General features: G+C 44.6%; 1 protein-coding gene across 1 annotated transcript in view; it reads left to right on the top strand.

Moving 5' to 3' along the window:
- Positions 1-14,517, top strand: part of LOC112227215 (serine/arginine repetitive matrix protein 2-like) — a 35,076-nt gene extending 20,559 nt beyond the window's left edge. The window contains exons 4-8 of the mRNA XM_042307874.1: positions 4,295-5,350; positions 10,685-11,411; positions 11,446-12,383; positions 13,561-13,658; positions 13,779-14,517. Of these exons, the coding sequence (XP_042163808.1) occupies positions 4,295-5,350; positions 10,685-11,411; positions 11,446-12,383; positions 13,561-13,658; positions 13,779-14,012 (3,053 nt within the window). The 3' untranslated portion in view covers positions 14,013-14,517. The remainder of the gene's footprint in view (positions 1-4,294; positions 5,351-10,684; positions 11,412-11,445; positions 12,384-13,560; positions 13,659-13,778) is intronic.
- The last annotated feature ends 2,384 nt before the right edge of the window (positions 14,518-16,901 follow it).

Below are 16,901 nucleotides of genomic sequence, written 5' to 3'. Positions count from 1 at the left end.
AAAACATGTTAACTCACCCTACATGTAGAGAAATGCCAATGCCATCCTCCTCTCTTTCATGTTGGTGAAACATTCTATGACTCTGTCATACTGTACACGGTTTTAGTTTTTGTTGTCCTAGGCTACCTGGCTAAAATGCTTGCTCGCTAGCCTAACTTCCTTTCATGGGCAATGATGAGCCAGCTAGTTAACATTAGCCTTCTACATCTAGCTACATGTTGAACTTCCATCCTCTCAGTCCAGGGGCACAATTTATGAATTTATGGTTGGATCAGAATTGTCGTTATAGTCATTGGCCAGTACGGAGAATTAAGTAAAACCACAAGGCCAAATCCCTATCTCTATCCATGGCTAATTTAGGAAAGGGATTTTTTTTTCTAGCCAGACACCGGAGGACAACAACCCAATAATTCAAGTTGTTTCTGTCAATCACGTATTTCTATCGATGCGATGTAATAGGAGTGAAGCCAAATCCAAACTGGCTTCCCTTGACACTTTTTTTATGGTGCGCCAGGACCAATCACAGTTGAGCTCACTCAGTTTAGCTCAACGATGATTGGCTATTATTATTATTATTTTTTTTAAATATCAAAGGAGGCCAAATGATCTCTGGCTTCCGTTGCATTCAATACAGGCGGCAACAATGTCATACTCTTTATGACCAGACAGCATCAGATACATGGCCTACACATACAGAGGGGTGCTGTTTTTCTCTCTCTAATGCTTTCTCCAGTGAGATACATTCATCCTCTTGCGAATTGAAGGAAAATTATGAAACACAGAGAGAAAGAAAACGTTTTTCTTGCTACATTTTTGGTGAAGCCTGTCTTCCCTTGGCATCCATGAATACACGCCTGGGGGGCTGCCTGCAAACATGGGACTGCTGGTTAGCAAGATTTAATTTGGGCCTACTCCTCTCCACATGGACACGTCGCAGTTCTAGTATCTGTGTTCTACAGTATCTGCATTCTGCATTCTACAGTATCTGCATTCTACAGAATCTGCGTTCTACAGTATCTGCATTCTGCAGTATCTGCGTTCTACAGTATCTGCATTCTACAGTATCTGCATTCTACAGAATCTGCGTTCTACAGTATCTGCATTCTACAGTATCTGCGTTCTGCAGTATCTGCATTCTACAGTATCTGCATTCTGCGTTCTACAGTATCTGCATTCTACAGTATCTGCATTCTACAGAATCTGCGTTCTACAGTATCTGCATTCTACAGTATCTGCGTTCTGCAGTATCTGCATTCTACAGTATCTGCATTCTGCGTTCTACAGTATCTGCATTCTACAGTATCTGCGTTCTGCAGCATCTGCATTCTACAGTATCTGCATTCTACAGTATCTGCGTTCTACAGTATCTGCATTCTGCGTTCTACAGTATCTGCGTTCTGCAGCATCTGCATTCTACAGTATCTGCGTTCTACAGTATCTGCATTCTGCGTTCTACAGTATCTGCGTTCTGCAGTATCTGCATTCTACAGTATCTGCGTTCTACAGTATCTGCATTCTGCATTCTACAGTATCTGCGTTCTGCAGTATCTGCATTCTGCGTTCTACAGTATCTGCGTTGTGCAGCATCTGCATTCTACAGTATCTGCATTCTACAGTATCTGCGTTCTACAGTATCTGCATTCTGCGTTCTACAGTATCTGCATTCTGCGTTCTACAGTATCTGCATTCTGCGTTCTACAGTATCTGCGTTCTGCAGTGTCTGCGTTCTACAGTATCTGCGTTCTGCAGTATCTGCGTTCTGCAGTATCTGCATTCTACAGTATCTGCTCATCTGTTTTCTTCTTAAAGCTTTTTAAAAGCCCGTAAAGACCTTGTTTACATATGGCAAAGGAATTTGCGATCACATCTGAAGAGATCAGGGTCGGTTTCCTGATAGTTTAGGCTTATGTGTGTTTTAACATGATGCATCTTTCCTACAAACGTAAAATAAGTTTCCCAAAAACACAACGCAGAGATTACGGTTGCTAAGTGCGTTGTTGGAGCATGTCGACACTGATAGGATCTAAAGAAAGGAAGCGCTGCTCTCGGATCAGTTTTCTCCATTCAAATCTTTCCTTAAACATTAGAATTATTTCACAATACTGACAACAGATCAGCCCCTAGAGAGATATTCTGCAAATATTGAGGTGGCTTATTCTAATGCTTACCCAATAAAAAATGCACTAATACACCAATTTGGCACATCATTGCACACGTTGTCACACATCATGAAATATGTTGAGACAAATTACAGACAGTGGCCTACAAGTAAGCTAAATAAACCTCAATTGATTGAACATGAAATGTATTTCGATATGATTGAAATAGGCCTATAGCTTACTGTTGATATTTGAATGCAGAGTCATCTCAGTTTTCATTTGAAGTTATCCATTTTTTTTTTTAATACGTCCCTTGTTAGTATTAAATTGCAAAGACATTCGCAACTTTGTATTTGACTGTCAACTTTGTTCTGATGTTATCGCAGTCACACATAGACATGTTTAGCGGAGATCTCCTGTGTATGAAGTGGACATTTAGCTGTTCTACTGGTCTGAGCCAACCGTTTAGATTACGAGCTTTTTCACGTGCAACTTTAATAGCGATGGTTATTTGGGAAAAAGCTCTGAGATTTAACGATGCTCCTACGAAGGTTCTAACGATGAACTTAAGCCTTAAAATGCTCTTGGGGAAACTGGGCCCTGATCTTCATGTCCTGGTGTGAGCTGTTTAGTTTAGCCTTTATCCTCATCACGTAGATGAAAGTAATGTTCTCCGAAACGTGTAAGAGGACACTGCCAACTGTTACATGTTCACCTGCATTTACTAATAACAGTGGATCACATGAAAACAGAGGAATGAAACGAATGATGGGAGTGGGACACATTGGAAAGTAGAAAGTGTAGAGACATTTGACCATCTCTGATCAGATATGATTTGTTTTTACTTTATTCAAATCAAATGTTATTGGTCACATATACATATATTTAGCGGATGTTGCTGTGAGCGTAGCGAAATGCTTGTAATGCTGTAAAAGCAGTAGTGTGGCCTTGCGGTTACTGGTTAGGGATGTAAACTAACGGAGCATAAGCACCTAACTATAAACTCAATCGCTGTGCAGCTGTACAAATATACGCCTATATCATGTAGCATGTAAACAACAAGATACTTTGACAAAACAGAAACCACCTGCTGATCAAGGAAACAACAAGTGCTGCAAAATGATCAAGAAATTAACAGGCTATTGAAGTAATATAATATATAATATAGTTTTAAGGGGCTGTGAGAGACTTAAGGGTGAATATACAGTTGCATTTGATTGCGTTGCAGTTTGACGCGTATGCCATTGTGACGGTTGGTTAGGGAGTTGCCCTGACTGCCTCAGATTGGAGGGGATCCCCGTGTGCCAACAGTTCTTCTCCTGCGCCACAGCAACCATCCCACAGAAAAAAAGACCCCCCCCACCGTAGCCCGACCAATCAGAACGACAGCAGGCAGCGTGTGCCAATGAGGCGGCGGCAATGGGTGGAGCTCTAAGGCGTCCAGGCCAATCGCTGTCTGAGTGTGGGGGTGTCCCTCACCGAGGGGAGGGTTGTTACGTGAGCCAGATCGGGTTCTGAGCAGAGCAGGGGGAGGGACCAGTCAGAGGCAGAATTCATTCAGGAGAAGCGACTGACCTAGATTCCATTTCCCCCAGGATGGAGAGAGGGTGTGGGTAAACACATCCACTACGGGGGAGAGAGAGCCGGAGAAGGGAGGCGGGGGAAGGATGAATTCATCATTAGTGCATGAAACAGATCTCAAGATCCACCATGCAACCCAGTTAGCATCATGATAGTAATAATAACAAGCCACCCGAGTACAGAGACACAAATTACACTGAGACATCTGTACACACATTGGACCACAGCTTGCTGAGCTCAAATCTCCTATCGTCACCTCAGGTTGAGATGCATGGAATGGTGCTGTGTTATAAAGCCCTGTTGCATTGACAAACAGTGAATGTGCAGCCTGTGTTTTGGTCTTGTTTGCCTGTATGTGTGTATAGTGGAATGTGAGTATGTAGTGGTTGGATTAAGGTTGAGGGTGTTTTGAAATATATGAAAGGGATAAAGTGTGTGTGTGTGTGTCATAGAGAGGAGCCTCTGGGAATGTTTCTGTATGTAGTCATGTATCAAATATATCTGACTCAATGAATGTTGTTCAGCTACTGTGACCTAATGCCATGTAACATGTAGTAATACCAGGATGAGGTTTATGCTGATTGGCTGGATGTTTTTGTTTTCTGTTCCTTCAGCGCCACAAGGCTGCGGAGAAGACTGCAAGAGGATCCCTCCGCCCAAACCCAGGAGGAACCCCAAAACCCAGCTGAGCACCTCCTTCGATGATTCCTGCATCCGGAAGCACATTGGCTCCAAGAGTCACTCCCCCTCTGCCGAGTGCGAGCGCAACCCCTCTCCGCCGAGCGACGAGAGTCCCAGCCACCACTCCGACTCTGATGAGCCTGTCTACATCGAGATGGGCGCCAGTGTTGGGGGCGGCAGGCACATTGTGGCGCCCAAGAGCGAGGACGAGGAGCCGGGAGAGTCTGTGTACGAGGAGATGAAGTACCCTCTCCTGGATGATATGGACTACTGCTGGGACCCCCCGGGATGCCGCTCCGCCTGCCCCCCCCCGGCGCTCCTGGACCCAGAGCCTCTCCACCGCTGCTCCACCCCGCGTAACATCCCCCTATGCGACATCCCTGCGCCGTTTCCCAACTTGCTCACCCACCGGCCGCCCCTCCTGGTGTTCCCCCCTGCGCCGGCCCAGTGCTCGCCAAACTCGGACGAGTCCCCGCTCACCCCTCTGGATCCACTGACGAAGCTGCCCATGATGGACAACCCCTGCGCCTACAACAAGTCGCCCACCTCCTCTTCTGAGCCCCCCTTGGCGCACCTTCGCAGGGAGCTGACAGCCACGCCCACCCTGACAGTGTCGGGTCGCTCGTCGGCTCCGCCCCTGCCCTGCACCCTCTACAAGTCCTCAGCCTCCTCAGCCCACAGTTATCAGCGCAGCCAATCAGCCTGCCCCTCCCCCGTCAGCATGGGCCGCTGCCTCACGCCGCTTAGCCTGATGCGCACACCGCCCTTCGACGCCCCTCCCAGCGCCTCCACCACACCCCATGGAAAGGGCTCGCCCCCACAGGACTGCATAGCTGGGGGCAGGCTGCATGGGTCGATGCAGAACGTATCCACGGGACGCTCACGCACACCGACCAGCCCCCTGGATGAGCTGACCAACCTGTTCACCGCCGGCCGGAACATGATGAAGAAGAACACCGGTGGGAGAAAGTCCAAGGAGCCCGGGGAGAGTGAGTGTCAATCAATCATTCAGTCAATACATCAATCAGTCAATCAATCATTCAGTCAATACATCAATCAGTCAATACATCACACCATCATCTATTTGTCACTATAGTTACAGAATCAGTCAATACATCACATCATCTATTTGTTACTATAGTTACAGAATCAGTCAATAGCTACATAGAGGTGGAGCAACAAAATAGTTACTCCATGTGTATCCAGTCTGATCCAATATGATATATATAACCCACACAGTGTAACATTGACACATTGACTCACAAAAAAAACAGCAATGTTTATTTTAATTTTAATGAAATTAGTTGTTAGTGGTCTCATCCACGTCGTATCAACGTAACCCCCTTTTCATCTGGTAAAACAACTTCCAATCCCGCTAAAGTAGGAGATGCTGCTGATAGCAGGATTGCAGGCTATGCCATGGGTGTTTTGTGGCTATTTGCAAGCATTTCCTCCATGAGCCTGTTTAATCTAGGCCCACCGAATGTAGATTGATACAGATCATATGATTTAATCTGGCAGGATTAGAGAGTAGAGCGGCCGGCATTAGGACCTCTCAAACCCCGCAGTGGCATTAAGCCACCAAATCAAATCAAATCAAATTTTATTTGTCACATACACATGGTTAGCAGATGTTAATGCGAGTGTAGCGAAATGCTTGTGCTTCTAGTTCCGACAATGCAGTAATAACGAACAAGTAATCTAACTAACAATTCCAAAAAAACTACTGTCTTATACACAGTGTAAGGGGATAAAGAATATGTACATAAGGATATATGAATGAGTGATGGTACAGAGCAGCATAGGCAAGATACAGTAGATGATATTGAGTACAGTATATACATATGAGATAAGTATGTAAACCAAGTGGCATTACTGATTAATATGTAAACATCATGTTAAAACACAGGAAGCCAATGTGTCCAGTCCGGGACCCAGACAAAATTACATTAATGGTGAATTCAGATAGGTTCCCAACACCAGAGATTAATACATTTCTATGTAACTTCAGAGAAGTTTTTTTATTCAATCAGGAATTCATATTTAATTTGTATGCATAATTCTGACATTACTTTTCTCCCCGAATGAACGATCTCTATTGAGACATGGCCTGAAACTTTAATGGGCCTCTGATGCAAAGGAATAAAACATGAATTTGTGTTTAAAACCACGTATTTACACGTTTGTGTTTTGGAGAGAGATCTAACATACTATAGCAACTAACTTCATTCGGGGAATTCCCAACAGTTGTGTGCATTTGAATCAATTTAGTTCAAAAAGAACTGAGCATGTGTCAATCAATCTGCACTTAACTCCCAGAGCTTCATAGCAACCATCAACTCCAAACCAGTCATAGCAACAGAAGAAGGAGCCTCTGTTATTTCCCTCCCTGTGAGGAAGTGGGCCAATCGCAGTGCAGGTCACGCCCAGCTTCCAACTGATCATGTGCAGGCAGTGGGCTCCTGAGAGACAGCCAAGACTTTTACACCTGATCAAAGAGTTATATTCCTCTGTTGGCCCAATCAGCTAGTAGAGATTTAACCAATCAGGGAAACATCTTCACAGTCACCAATCAGGAGAGAGAAAGAACAGTTGCTGACCTCTATGACAGTTGCTGACTTCCTGGAATTATACCACAATCTTCTCTAACTGTTGGACATCTTAATGGTTGTGGCAAATGTTTGCATCTGGCATTTTATGCAATTTCGGTGTATTTCTTTGGCTTGTGGACAAATGTATGCCTATGTAGTAATGTCTTATTGATGCATGGTTCTGATTTGTCCTTTAGCCCCGGGATATGGCTCATAAACCATGTTCACTCACACTATGTAGCGACGGGGGCAATGCTGTGAAGACTACAGGTTTTTTTCTTATTATTTGTTTCTATTGTTGCACCTGCGTCCAGCCAGCCTATTGGGGCTTACGTAATGGCAGGTCCGAGCAACGTTCTGAGCAACGTTCTATGATTGATCACGTACGGCGTCCTCTCGCTATCAGGGAGGATAGACGATAGAAACACAGCTAACTAGCATGACCCACTTTTCCTCTGGTTCGTCACCTCTATGAGACGTAACAACAAGCACGCACTGGTGACACGCAAGCCTTGTGATATGGGACTTCTGGGAAAGCAGTAATGCACCATAGCGCTCTGCTGGGAATCAACTATGCATGTTCATTTTTTATTTTATTTTTTGTTGCAGAGATTGACCAATGTCTTTTATGGAAGGCAGATGTTAGTCTCTTTGTGGGCTGTTGCCTTTTGATTGTCAAACCCTCGAGGAACGCTCTCTGACTTCCTTTACAAATCTGGACAGAAGAACAGTGTTACACCCATAGCAATGTTGTGAATGAGGGATCTAAACGAGAGAGAACATTACAATCATCATATAGGCCTACTTTCACCAAATTCGACAGATTAAGGGTTGCACACATCGCACCGAATGTGGATCGTTTAAAGATCGTCTGCCGATTTTTATGCGAACTGTGTTAAAGGGACATTAATAAAATGTTCAATTTCATATCATCAATGTCCCCTCTAAACTGCGCGTGTGCTCACCTCTTCCACGATTGCCGCGCAGTAGACAAGAGATTGAACTTCACTTGAGTTCGCCCCATTAGTTTGCACTTTATAGAATCAAGATTATATCACACCCTTTTCATTGCAACAAAACCATCACAAATCTAACTTTGCAAGATTGAGTCTGTGATTTTGTTGTAGGCAGAGCCAGAGCGCAACGGAGTAGAATTCTATTGGTGGAGATAGCCCACGAGCGGTCATTCAATTACCCACGAATGAATGAGCTGCGCATGTGCACATTTGTTTTCGTTCTTTTCTAGTTAGCGAGTTATTAGCCCAGTTAGACATACCGCTTCCTACAAGAGCACAAAACGTCTAGGCTTATGTCTTAATTAAAGGGGCAGTGCTATTTTGTATCATATATCATAGAAATCACAATCTACAATCTTGTATGGGATTTGCTCCATTGGTTTTTGTTGGTATAGGCCTGCATTATGCTCAAATAGCCACAATAGTCTATTGGCTACTATCCAAAACTGTAAGGGTACAGCCTCAGTGTTCACTGTGTTCATTGTTCCCTCTATCAGCATGTTAAATGTGCAACCAGAAGGGGAAAAAAACTCTTGACCACCTTTACTCCACACACAGAGATGCGTACAAAGCTCTCCTTCGCCCTCCATTTTGCAAATCTGACCATAATTCTATCCTCCTGATTCCTGCTGGCAAGCAAACATTAAAGCAGGAAGCACCAGTGACTACATCAATACACAAGTGGTCAGATGAAGCAGATGCTAAGCTACAGGACTGTTTTGCTAGCACAGACTGGACTATGTTCTGGGATTCTAATGGCATTGAGGACTACACCACATCAGTCATTGGCTTCATCAATAAGAGCATCGACAACGTCGTCCCCATAGTGACCGTACACGTACATACCCCAACCAGAAGCCATGGATTACAGGCAACATCCGCACTGAGCTAAAGGCTAGAGCTGCCGCTTTCAAGGAGCGGAACTAAATCCCGCAATGCCCTCCGAAGAACCATCAAACAGGCAAAGCATCAATACAGGACTAAGATCGAATCCCACTACACCGGCTCTGACGCTCGTTGGATGTGGCAGGGCTTGCAAACCATTACAGACTACAAAGGGAAGCACAGCCGAGAGCTGCCCAGTGACACCAGCCTACCAGAGGAGCTAAACTACTTCTATGCTCCCTTCAAGGCAAATAACACTGAAACATGCATGAGAGCAGCTGTTCCGGAAGACTGTGTGAACATCTCCGCAGCCGATGTGAGTAAGACCTTTAAACAGTTCAACATTCACAAGGCCGCAGGGCCAGACGGATTACCAGGATGTGTACTGCGAGCATGCGCTGACCAACTGGCAAGTGTCTTCATGGACATTTTTAACCTCTCCCTGTCCGAGTCTGTAATACCAACATGTTTTAAGCAGACCACCATAGTGCCTGTGCCGCAGAACACTAAGGTAACCTGCCTAAATGACAACCGACCCGTAGCACTCACGTCTGTAGTCATGAAGTGCTTTGAAAGGCTGGTCATGGCTCACATCAACACCATTATCCCAGAAACCCTAGACCCACTCTAATTTGCATACCGCCCCAAAAGATCCACAGATGATGCAATCTCTATTGCACTCCACACTACTAACTAAAGGAACACCTATGTGAGAATGCTGTTCATTGACTACAGCTCAGCGTTCAACACCATAGTGCCCTCAAAGCTCACCAATACCTACCCATGCCCCCAGGGGGTATGGGTAGGTAACAACACATCCGCCATGCTGATCCTCAACACAGGGGCCCCTCATGGGTGCTTGCTCAGTCCCCTCCGCTGCAGTGGAGCAGGTTGAGAGCTTCAAGTTCCCTGGTGTCCACATCACCAACAAACTAACATGGTCCAAGCACGCCAAGACAGTCGTGAAGAGGGCACGACAAAACCTATTTCCCCTCAGGAGACTGAAAAGATTTGTCATGGGTCCTCAGATCCTCAAAAGGTTCAACAACTGCACCATCGAGAGCATCATGACTGGTTGCATCACTGCTAGGTATGGCAACTGCTCTGCCATCCGACCGCAAGGCACTACAGAGGGTAGTGCGTACAGTCCAGTTCATCACTGGGGCCAAGCTTCCTGCTATCCAGGACCTCTATACCAGGCAGTGTCAGAAGGCCCTAAAAATGGTCAAAGACTCCAGCCACCCTAGTCATAGACTGTTCTCTCTGTTACTGCACGGCAAGCGGTAGAGCGCCGGCAAGTCTAGGTCCAAAAGGCTTCTAAACAGCTTCTACCCCAAAGCCATAAGACTCATGAACACCTGATCAAACCTGTTGGGTTTGGAGCTGGAGATGATGAGCTGAAGATGATGAATATGAAGTTTAACATTTTTGCAATGTCCCTTTTTAAAGTACTTTCAGCCAGCAAATGCTATTGGTGTGTCTGAGCCCTAACACAGAGAGAAGAAATTGAAATAAGAAAGTATTCAAAGTGGTTACTGGGCCTTTACCTACCCATTGATAATAGCATCTATGCAATTCACAGCCTGGATGTCTCCATGGCAACTGGAACAAACAGCATTATATCCCAGCATACCCATAGTTCATAGCTCCCACAGCGCATGGGTGACACCAAGTGGCCGTATAGCGGTAGTGCAGTATGAATACATAGATATTACAGATGTACTTATATTTTTCATCCTCTTTATGGTATATAGGCTATGTTTACTAGTTATTTTTGTGTGGACATAACTTGGTATTTTACGGTACATTGACTGTTTGTCCTCTGTTACAGCCGAATCCAAGAGTAAGTCTCACAGCGTGTCAAAACGTGATGGCAAGGAGCGGCACAGTCACAAGGAGTCCAAACGGGAGAGTAAGGATCGTAGCAAAGAGTATTCATCTCACCTACGCAACACCAAGGACAGGAGTTGTAGCAGCGTGGAGCCGCTGCCCAGGCGATATAGCAAAGACCGGGTTTGTAACAGTGTGGAACCCTTGCCTATGAAACGGGACAGCAGAGACAGGGGTTGTAACAGTGTGGAGCCCTTGCCTATGAAACGGGACAGCAGAGACCGGGGTTGTAACAGTGTGGAGCCCTTGCCTATGAAACGGGACAGCAGAGACCGGGGTTGTAACAGTGTGGAGCCCTTGCCTATGAAAATGGACAGTAAAGGCAGGGGTTGTAAAAGTGTGGAACTCCCGCCTGTCAGACGGGACAGTAAAGACAGAAGTGTCCACGGCATGGAGCCGTTACTACAACTGGACAGGAAAGACTCTCCCCGGAATGGTGTGGAGTCCAGACACGACAGCAAAGACTCTCCCCGAAATGGTGTGGAGTCCAGACACGACAGCAAAGACTCTCCCGGAATGGTGTGGAGTCCAGACACGACAGCAAAGACTCTCCCCAGAATGGTGTGGAGTCCAGACACGACAGCAAAGACTCTCCCCGGAATGGTGTGGAGTCCAGACACGACAGCAAAGACTCTCCCCGGAATGGTGTGGAGTCCAGACACGAAATGGTGTGGAGTCCAAACACGACAGCAAAGACTCTCCCTGGAATGGTGTGGATTCCAGACACGACAGCAAAGACTCTCCCTGGAATGGTGTGGAGTCCAGACACGACAGCAAAGACTCTCCCCGGAATTGTGTGGAGTCCAGACACGACAGCAAAGACTCTCCCCGGAGTGGTGTGGAGTCCAGACCAGACAGCAAAGAAAGGCTCAGCCACCAGAACCCACCGGAACTTCTACCCAGGCAAGATAGCAAAGACCAAAACAGGAACGGAATTGATTTGAGACATGACAGCAAAGTACGAATGGGTCAGCCACCAGAGCTCCTACCAAGGCAAGATAGCAAAGACCGAACCAGGAATGGAATGGATTCGAGACATGAAAGCAAAGAACAAATGAACCAGCCACCAGAGCTTCTACCCAGGGAAGATAGCAAAGACCAAGTCAGGAACGGAATGGATTCGAGACACGACAGCAAAGAACGAATGGAGCAGCCACCAGAGCTCCTACCCAGACAAAAAAGCAAAGATTCACCCAGAAATGGCATTGAGTGCAGACGTAATGGCGAAGACAGAGACAGGGAAAGCTACAGCCTAGAGTCTAGACATGAGGGCAAAGAACAAAGTTACAATGGAATGGAGCCCTTCCCCTTACCACGACAGGAAATCAAAGAGTCAGACAGAAACGGCCTTGAAGCCAGGCGTGACAGCAAGGACAGAAGCTGCAATGGCTCAGAGCTGCTCCCCCGGCACGATAGCTACGGTAAGAGTGCCAATATGGTAGATCTTAGGTGCGTCAATAAAGACCGGGTTGGTCATAGCTCAGAGGTCTTGCCCAGGCGTGATGTCAGAGATAGGGGGACCTATAGCGTTGAGCAATCAAAAGCGCAAGAGAAGAACGGTCAATCATCGACTGCCACACCAACTCGACATGGGAGACCTGCTGGCAGTCCGCCAATGGTGTTTGGAAGTGGCACTACAGGTGAGGATAGCCCAAATGAAATTGCAATCCTTCAACACAACCCGACACCATGAAGTGACTGTGGTAAATTATTTACAGACACTAAACATGTCCTCATCAAGCACAATCATTTGCAAAGTTTAGAAAGATGCTATACTGTTGATTGCAATAACATGTCATTTACTGAGAGTTAGTAGTCTATCCATAATAAAAACATTTAAAAAAGTGAGCATTCTCTGACTGGGTTGGGTAACTAACATGTATATAACCAAGGTAGTAAGGTTCACAATGGGTAACAACTGGTTGAATCAACATTGTTTCCATGTCATTTCCTCTCACAAAAAAATCTATATGATGACGTTGAATCAACTTGGAAAACTGATTGGATTTGCAAAAAGTTATCAATTTAAGGGAATTTTGTATTTTTTTTCACCCAATTTTGAACCTTAATCCAATGTTGATTTCCCATTAAATTCATGTTAGTTGACATCTGAATTAAATGTAAATCAAAAATGTGCCCAGTGGGTTATTATTGATATTTGAAGTTATTGGCATAAAATAAACCTGCTGAAGTAAACTATATATTTAAAGCATTTATTTAAGCCTACTAGCTGAAAAAAACAATCCAAACATCAGTTTTGCAAGTGTTTGTTAGTTTGGGCAGGCCGGTTTGTAGAATCTCATTGCTTTGATGGAATATAGGTTTTCAGCAATAGGTAAATTGGCTATTGAAATTGGTAGCTAAGTTAAGATAACTATTCAGCGACCCACTGTCGAAATTAGTTTAAGCAAAGTTGTGAGGACTATGTGTAGCCTTCCGAATGAGCTTGTTAGCTAGCTAGCTAGACATTGATAATAGGATATTTCTATAATCAGACTGTGCATACCCTTCACCGGGTGCATGTGCTTTTTGAAACATCGTATAGCCCCAAAAAGCTAGGAGCTTAGGCTACACAACATTAAAGTAAATTTGATTCCAAGCATTATCTTATAGACAAGACATAAGAACATGGTGAGAGTACAATATTTATTCTGGTCTGAAAAGATGGCAACCGGTATCAATGCATGTGGTGGGTTTGAGATTGTGTTTAGGCTTTAACTGTGTGTTGTTTCACCGTAACGTTTTGTTTCGTTGTATGTAAACCGTTAAAGAGTGAGCTCAATTAATGAATTGAAATGCATTTGTCCCTCTTTGTAGAGCTGAAACCAGCACTTACGAAGTATGGCCACTCCTCCTCTGCCCCAGTTACACCCTCTCCCTTAGGGACCCCACAGAGGCAAGCATCAGAGGCACAGGTAAGTCGATGAGATAGGCCCCTCCTGCAGACCTGGATAAATATAGATTTGTTTTCTTTCATTCTTGAGATGTGCTTGATTTACTTTCCCTGGTTTCCCGCTTTTCCCCACGCGTCCCAGATGCCCTGGAAGTGTGGGGACAGCACCATGCTGGAGCAGATCGAGAGGAAACGCTCCCTGTGCATGGAGATCCGCTCCAGGCCGCAGCCAGACAGGAACACCCAGGACAGGAACCTCTGTAAGCAGGACAGCATGCCTACCCTCCCCATCTGGGGGAAGAGCAACGGGGCCAAAAAGATCCGGCCTCCCCCCTACCCAACACAAACCACCGTGTTCTGGGACACAGCCATCTGACAATAACCCGCTTGGCCTCACGCCCATCCTCCTTCTGAACTCTGTGCCTTCTGATTGGCCCTCTCCACATCAGAGGTGTCAGGGGCAGCCAATAAGAGCAGGGGGGGGGGGGAATCGCTGATGTCAAAGGACAATGGTGGTTACCATAGCAACATTTCTGGTTGTTCAGGTTGTCATTTTTTCTTATCACCAGTGATATTTGATATTTTTCTATTTCGTGTGACTTTGTATGAATAGATATTTTCTAAACAAAAAGCTATGAAGCAGCAAAAAACTATGTAGTTGTGGATCAATCCGATGTAGTTTTAAAAAAAATGTTTTTTGTTTTGGTATTTAACATTTTAAAGCATAGTCTATCAAGCATAATTCTTTATGCCAAGTGCTCAATTAATTTCCAATGCTAGACATACTCTTTTGAATGTAGGATATTCTGACAGTCAACACGCTGTCACTGTTGAGGAGTTCAGTTGACATACAATACAATACCTGTCAAAAGTTTGGACACACCTACTCATTCAAAGGTTTTTCTTTAATTTTTACAATTTTCTAGGTTGTAGAATAATAGTGAAGATAACAAAACTATGAAATAACACATTGAATAAGATAGTAACCAAAAAAGTAATTTATATTTGAGATTCTTCAAAGTAGCCACCCTTTGCCTTGATGACAGCTTTGCACACTCTTGGCATTCTCTCAACCATCTTCACCTGGAATGCTTTTCCAATAGTCTTGAAGGAGTTCCCACATATGCAGAGCACATGTTGGCTGCTTTTCCTTCACTTTGCAGTCTAACTCATCCCAAACCATCTCAATTGGGTTGAGGTCGGGTGATTGGGGAGGCCATCTGATGCAACACTCCATCACTCTACTTCTTGGTCAAATAGACCTTACACAGCCTGGAGATCTGTTGGGTCAATGTCCTGTTGAAAAACAAATGATAGTCCCACGAAGTGCAAACCAGATGGGATGGCGTATTGCTGCAGATTGCCATGCTAGCCATGCTGGTTAAGTGTGCCATGAATTCTAAATAAATCACTGACAGTGTCACCAGCAAAGCACCCCCACACCATCACACCTTCTCCTCCATGCTTCACGGTGGGAACCACACATGGAGATCATCTATTCATCTACTCTGCATCTCACAAAGACATTTGGAACCAACAATCTCAAATTCAGACTCATCAGACGTAAGGACAGATTTCCACCGGTCTAATGTCCATTGCTCGTGTTTCTTGGCCCAAACAGAGTCTCTTCTTATTGGTGTCCTTTAGCAGTGGTTTTTTTTCAGAAATTTGACCATGAAGGCCTGATTCAAGCTGTCTCTTCTGAACAGTTGATGTGGAGATGTGTCTGTTACTTGAACTCTGTAAAGCATTTATTTGGGCTGTAATCTGAGGTGCAGTTAATTGCCGATTTCTGAGGCTGGTAACTCTAATGAACTTATCCTCTGCAGCAGAGGTAACTCTGGGTCTTCCTTTCCTGTGGCGGTCCTCGTGAGAGTCAGTTTCATCATAGCGCTTGATGGTTTTTGTGACTGCAATTTCAAAGTTCTTGAAATTTTTCGGATTGACTGACTTTCATGTTTTAAAGTCATGACTGACTGTCATTTCTCTTTGTTTATTTGAACTGTTCTTGCCATTATATGGACTTGGACTTTTACCAAATAGGGCTATCTTCTGTATACCACCCCTACCCACCTTGTAACAACAGAACTGATTGGCTCAAACTCATTAAGAAGGAAAGAAATTCCACAAATGAACTTTTAACAAGGCACACCTGTTAATTGAAATATATTCCAGGTGACTACCTCATGAAGCTGGTTGAGAGAATACAAAGAGTGTGCAAAGCTGTCAAGGCAGAGGGTGGCTACTTTGAAGAATCTCAAATATATTTAGATATGTTTAACACTTTTTTGGTTACTACATGATTCCATATGTGTTATTTCATAGTTGTGATGTCTTCACTATTATTCTACAATGTAGAAAAACTCTTGAATGAGTAGGTGTGTCCAAACTTTTGACTGGCACTGTAGGTTTCTATCTGAGCCATAAATGTCGATCTAAATACCTGGCTCTGGTTGCAGTCTAGAATCTAGAATATATAATACTTAAGTTCCAGAACAGGTCAGGAATCTTGTGCTTCAGTTTGTAAGTTCACTAGCTGTGTAGTCAGAGCCTTTGATGAGGATTTCTTAGTAATGAGATGGGTTTGCTGGCATGTAGTACACAAGTGACAATTTTCGATGACATTACACGAAGATGGAAACAAGGGTGGGTCGGGGAGATAAACGTAAACCTATTATCCCAAACCAGTCAAAGCCTGTTGAGGTCAGTGGATGGTGACGTTGCACTTTGCAAGGGTTGGTTATTTAATGTGGGTTGGTGGCAATAGCTGGCACAGGTCAGCTGTCCTACTCCGCCAGGCACATTGAGGGCTTCTGTTCACAGAGTAGATACTGTACTCAATCCACACCAACAATCAGCCCGAACAATGATCGCCTGAGATTTTAGACAAATACATATGCTTACAGCAGAATATGTGTATATTATGCACTTTCTTGAGAAATATCTTTGAAAAATATGCTTATATTTTTTTTTTGTGAGTAGTAGAGCTGTGCCATGTAATGCATTATCATTGGTCTGCTGGGTGTTATGGTCGCGGACGATTGGCTGTCTGTGACATGCCATCACCCATGACTGGCTGTCTGTGACGCATTACCCCCTGGGATTGGCGGCTGCTTGGTGCCATCCATTTTAGGCATCGGATGGCCACAGCTCTGCCCAAGTATTAAGAACATAGAACAAGGGTTGCACAAGGACCTACAGATCAAGACTTAAGGTTAATCATTAAAACTGCACTACCCATAACATTCAATTAGGCTGTATCCAT

This window comes from Oncorhynchus tshawytscha, linkage group LG28 (genome assembly GCF_018296145.1).
Source record: "Oncorhynchus tshawytscha isolate Ot180627B linkage group LG28, Otsh_v2.0, whole genome shotgun sequence".
Classification (NCBI taxonomy): Eukaryota; Metazoa; Chordata; class Actinopteri; order Salmoniformes; family Salmonidae; genus Oncorhynchus; species Oncorhynchus tshawytscha.
The sequence above is the reverse complement of the archived record's forward strand: the minus strand, read 5'-3'. Positions and strand labels throughout refer to the sequence as shown.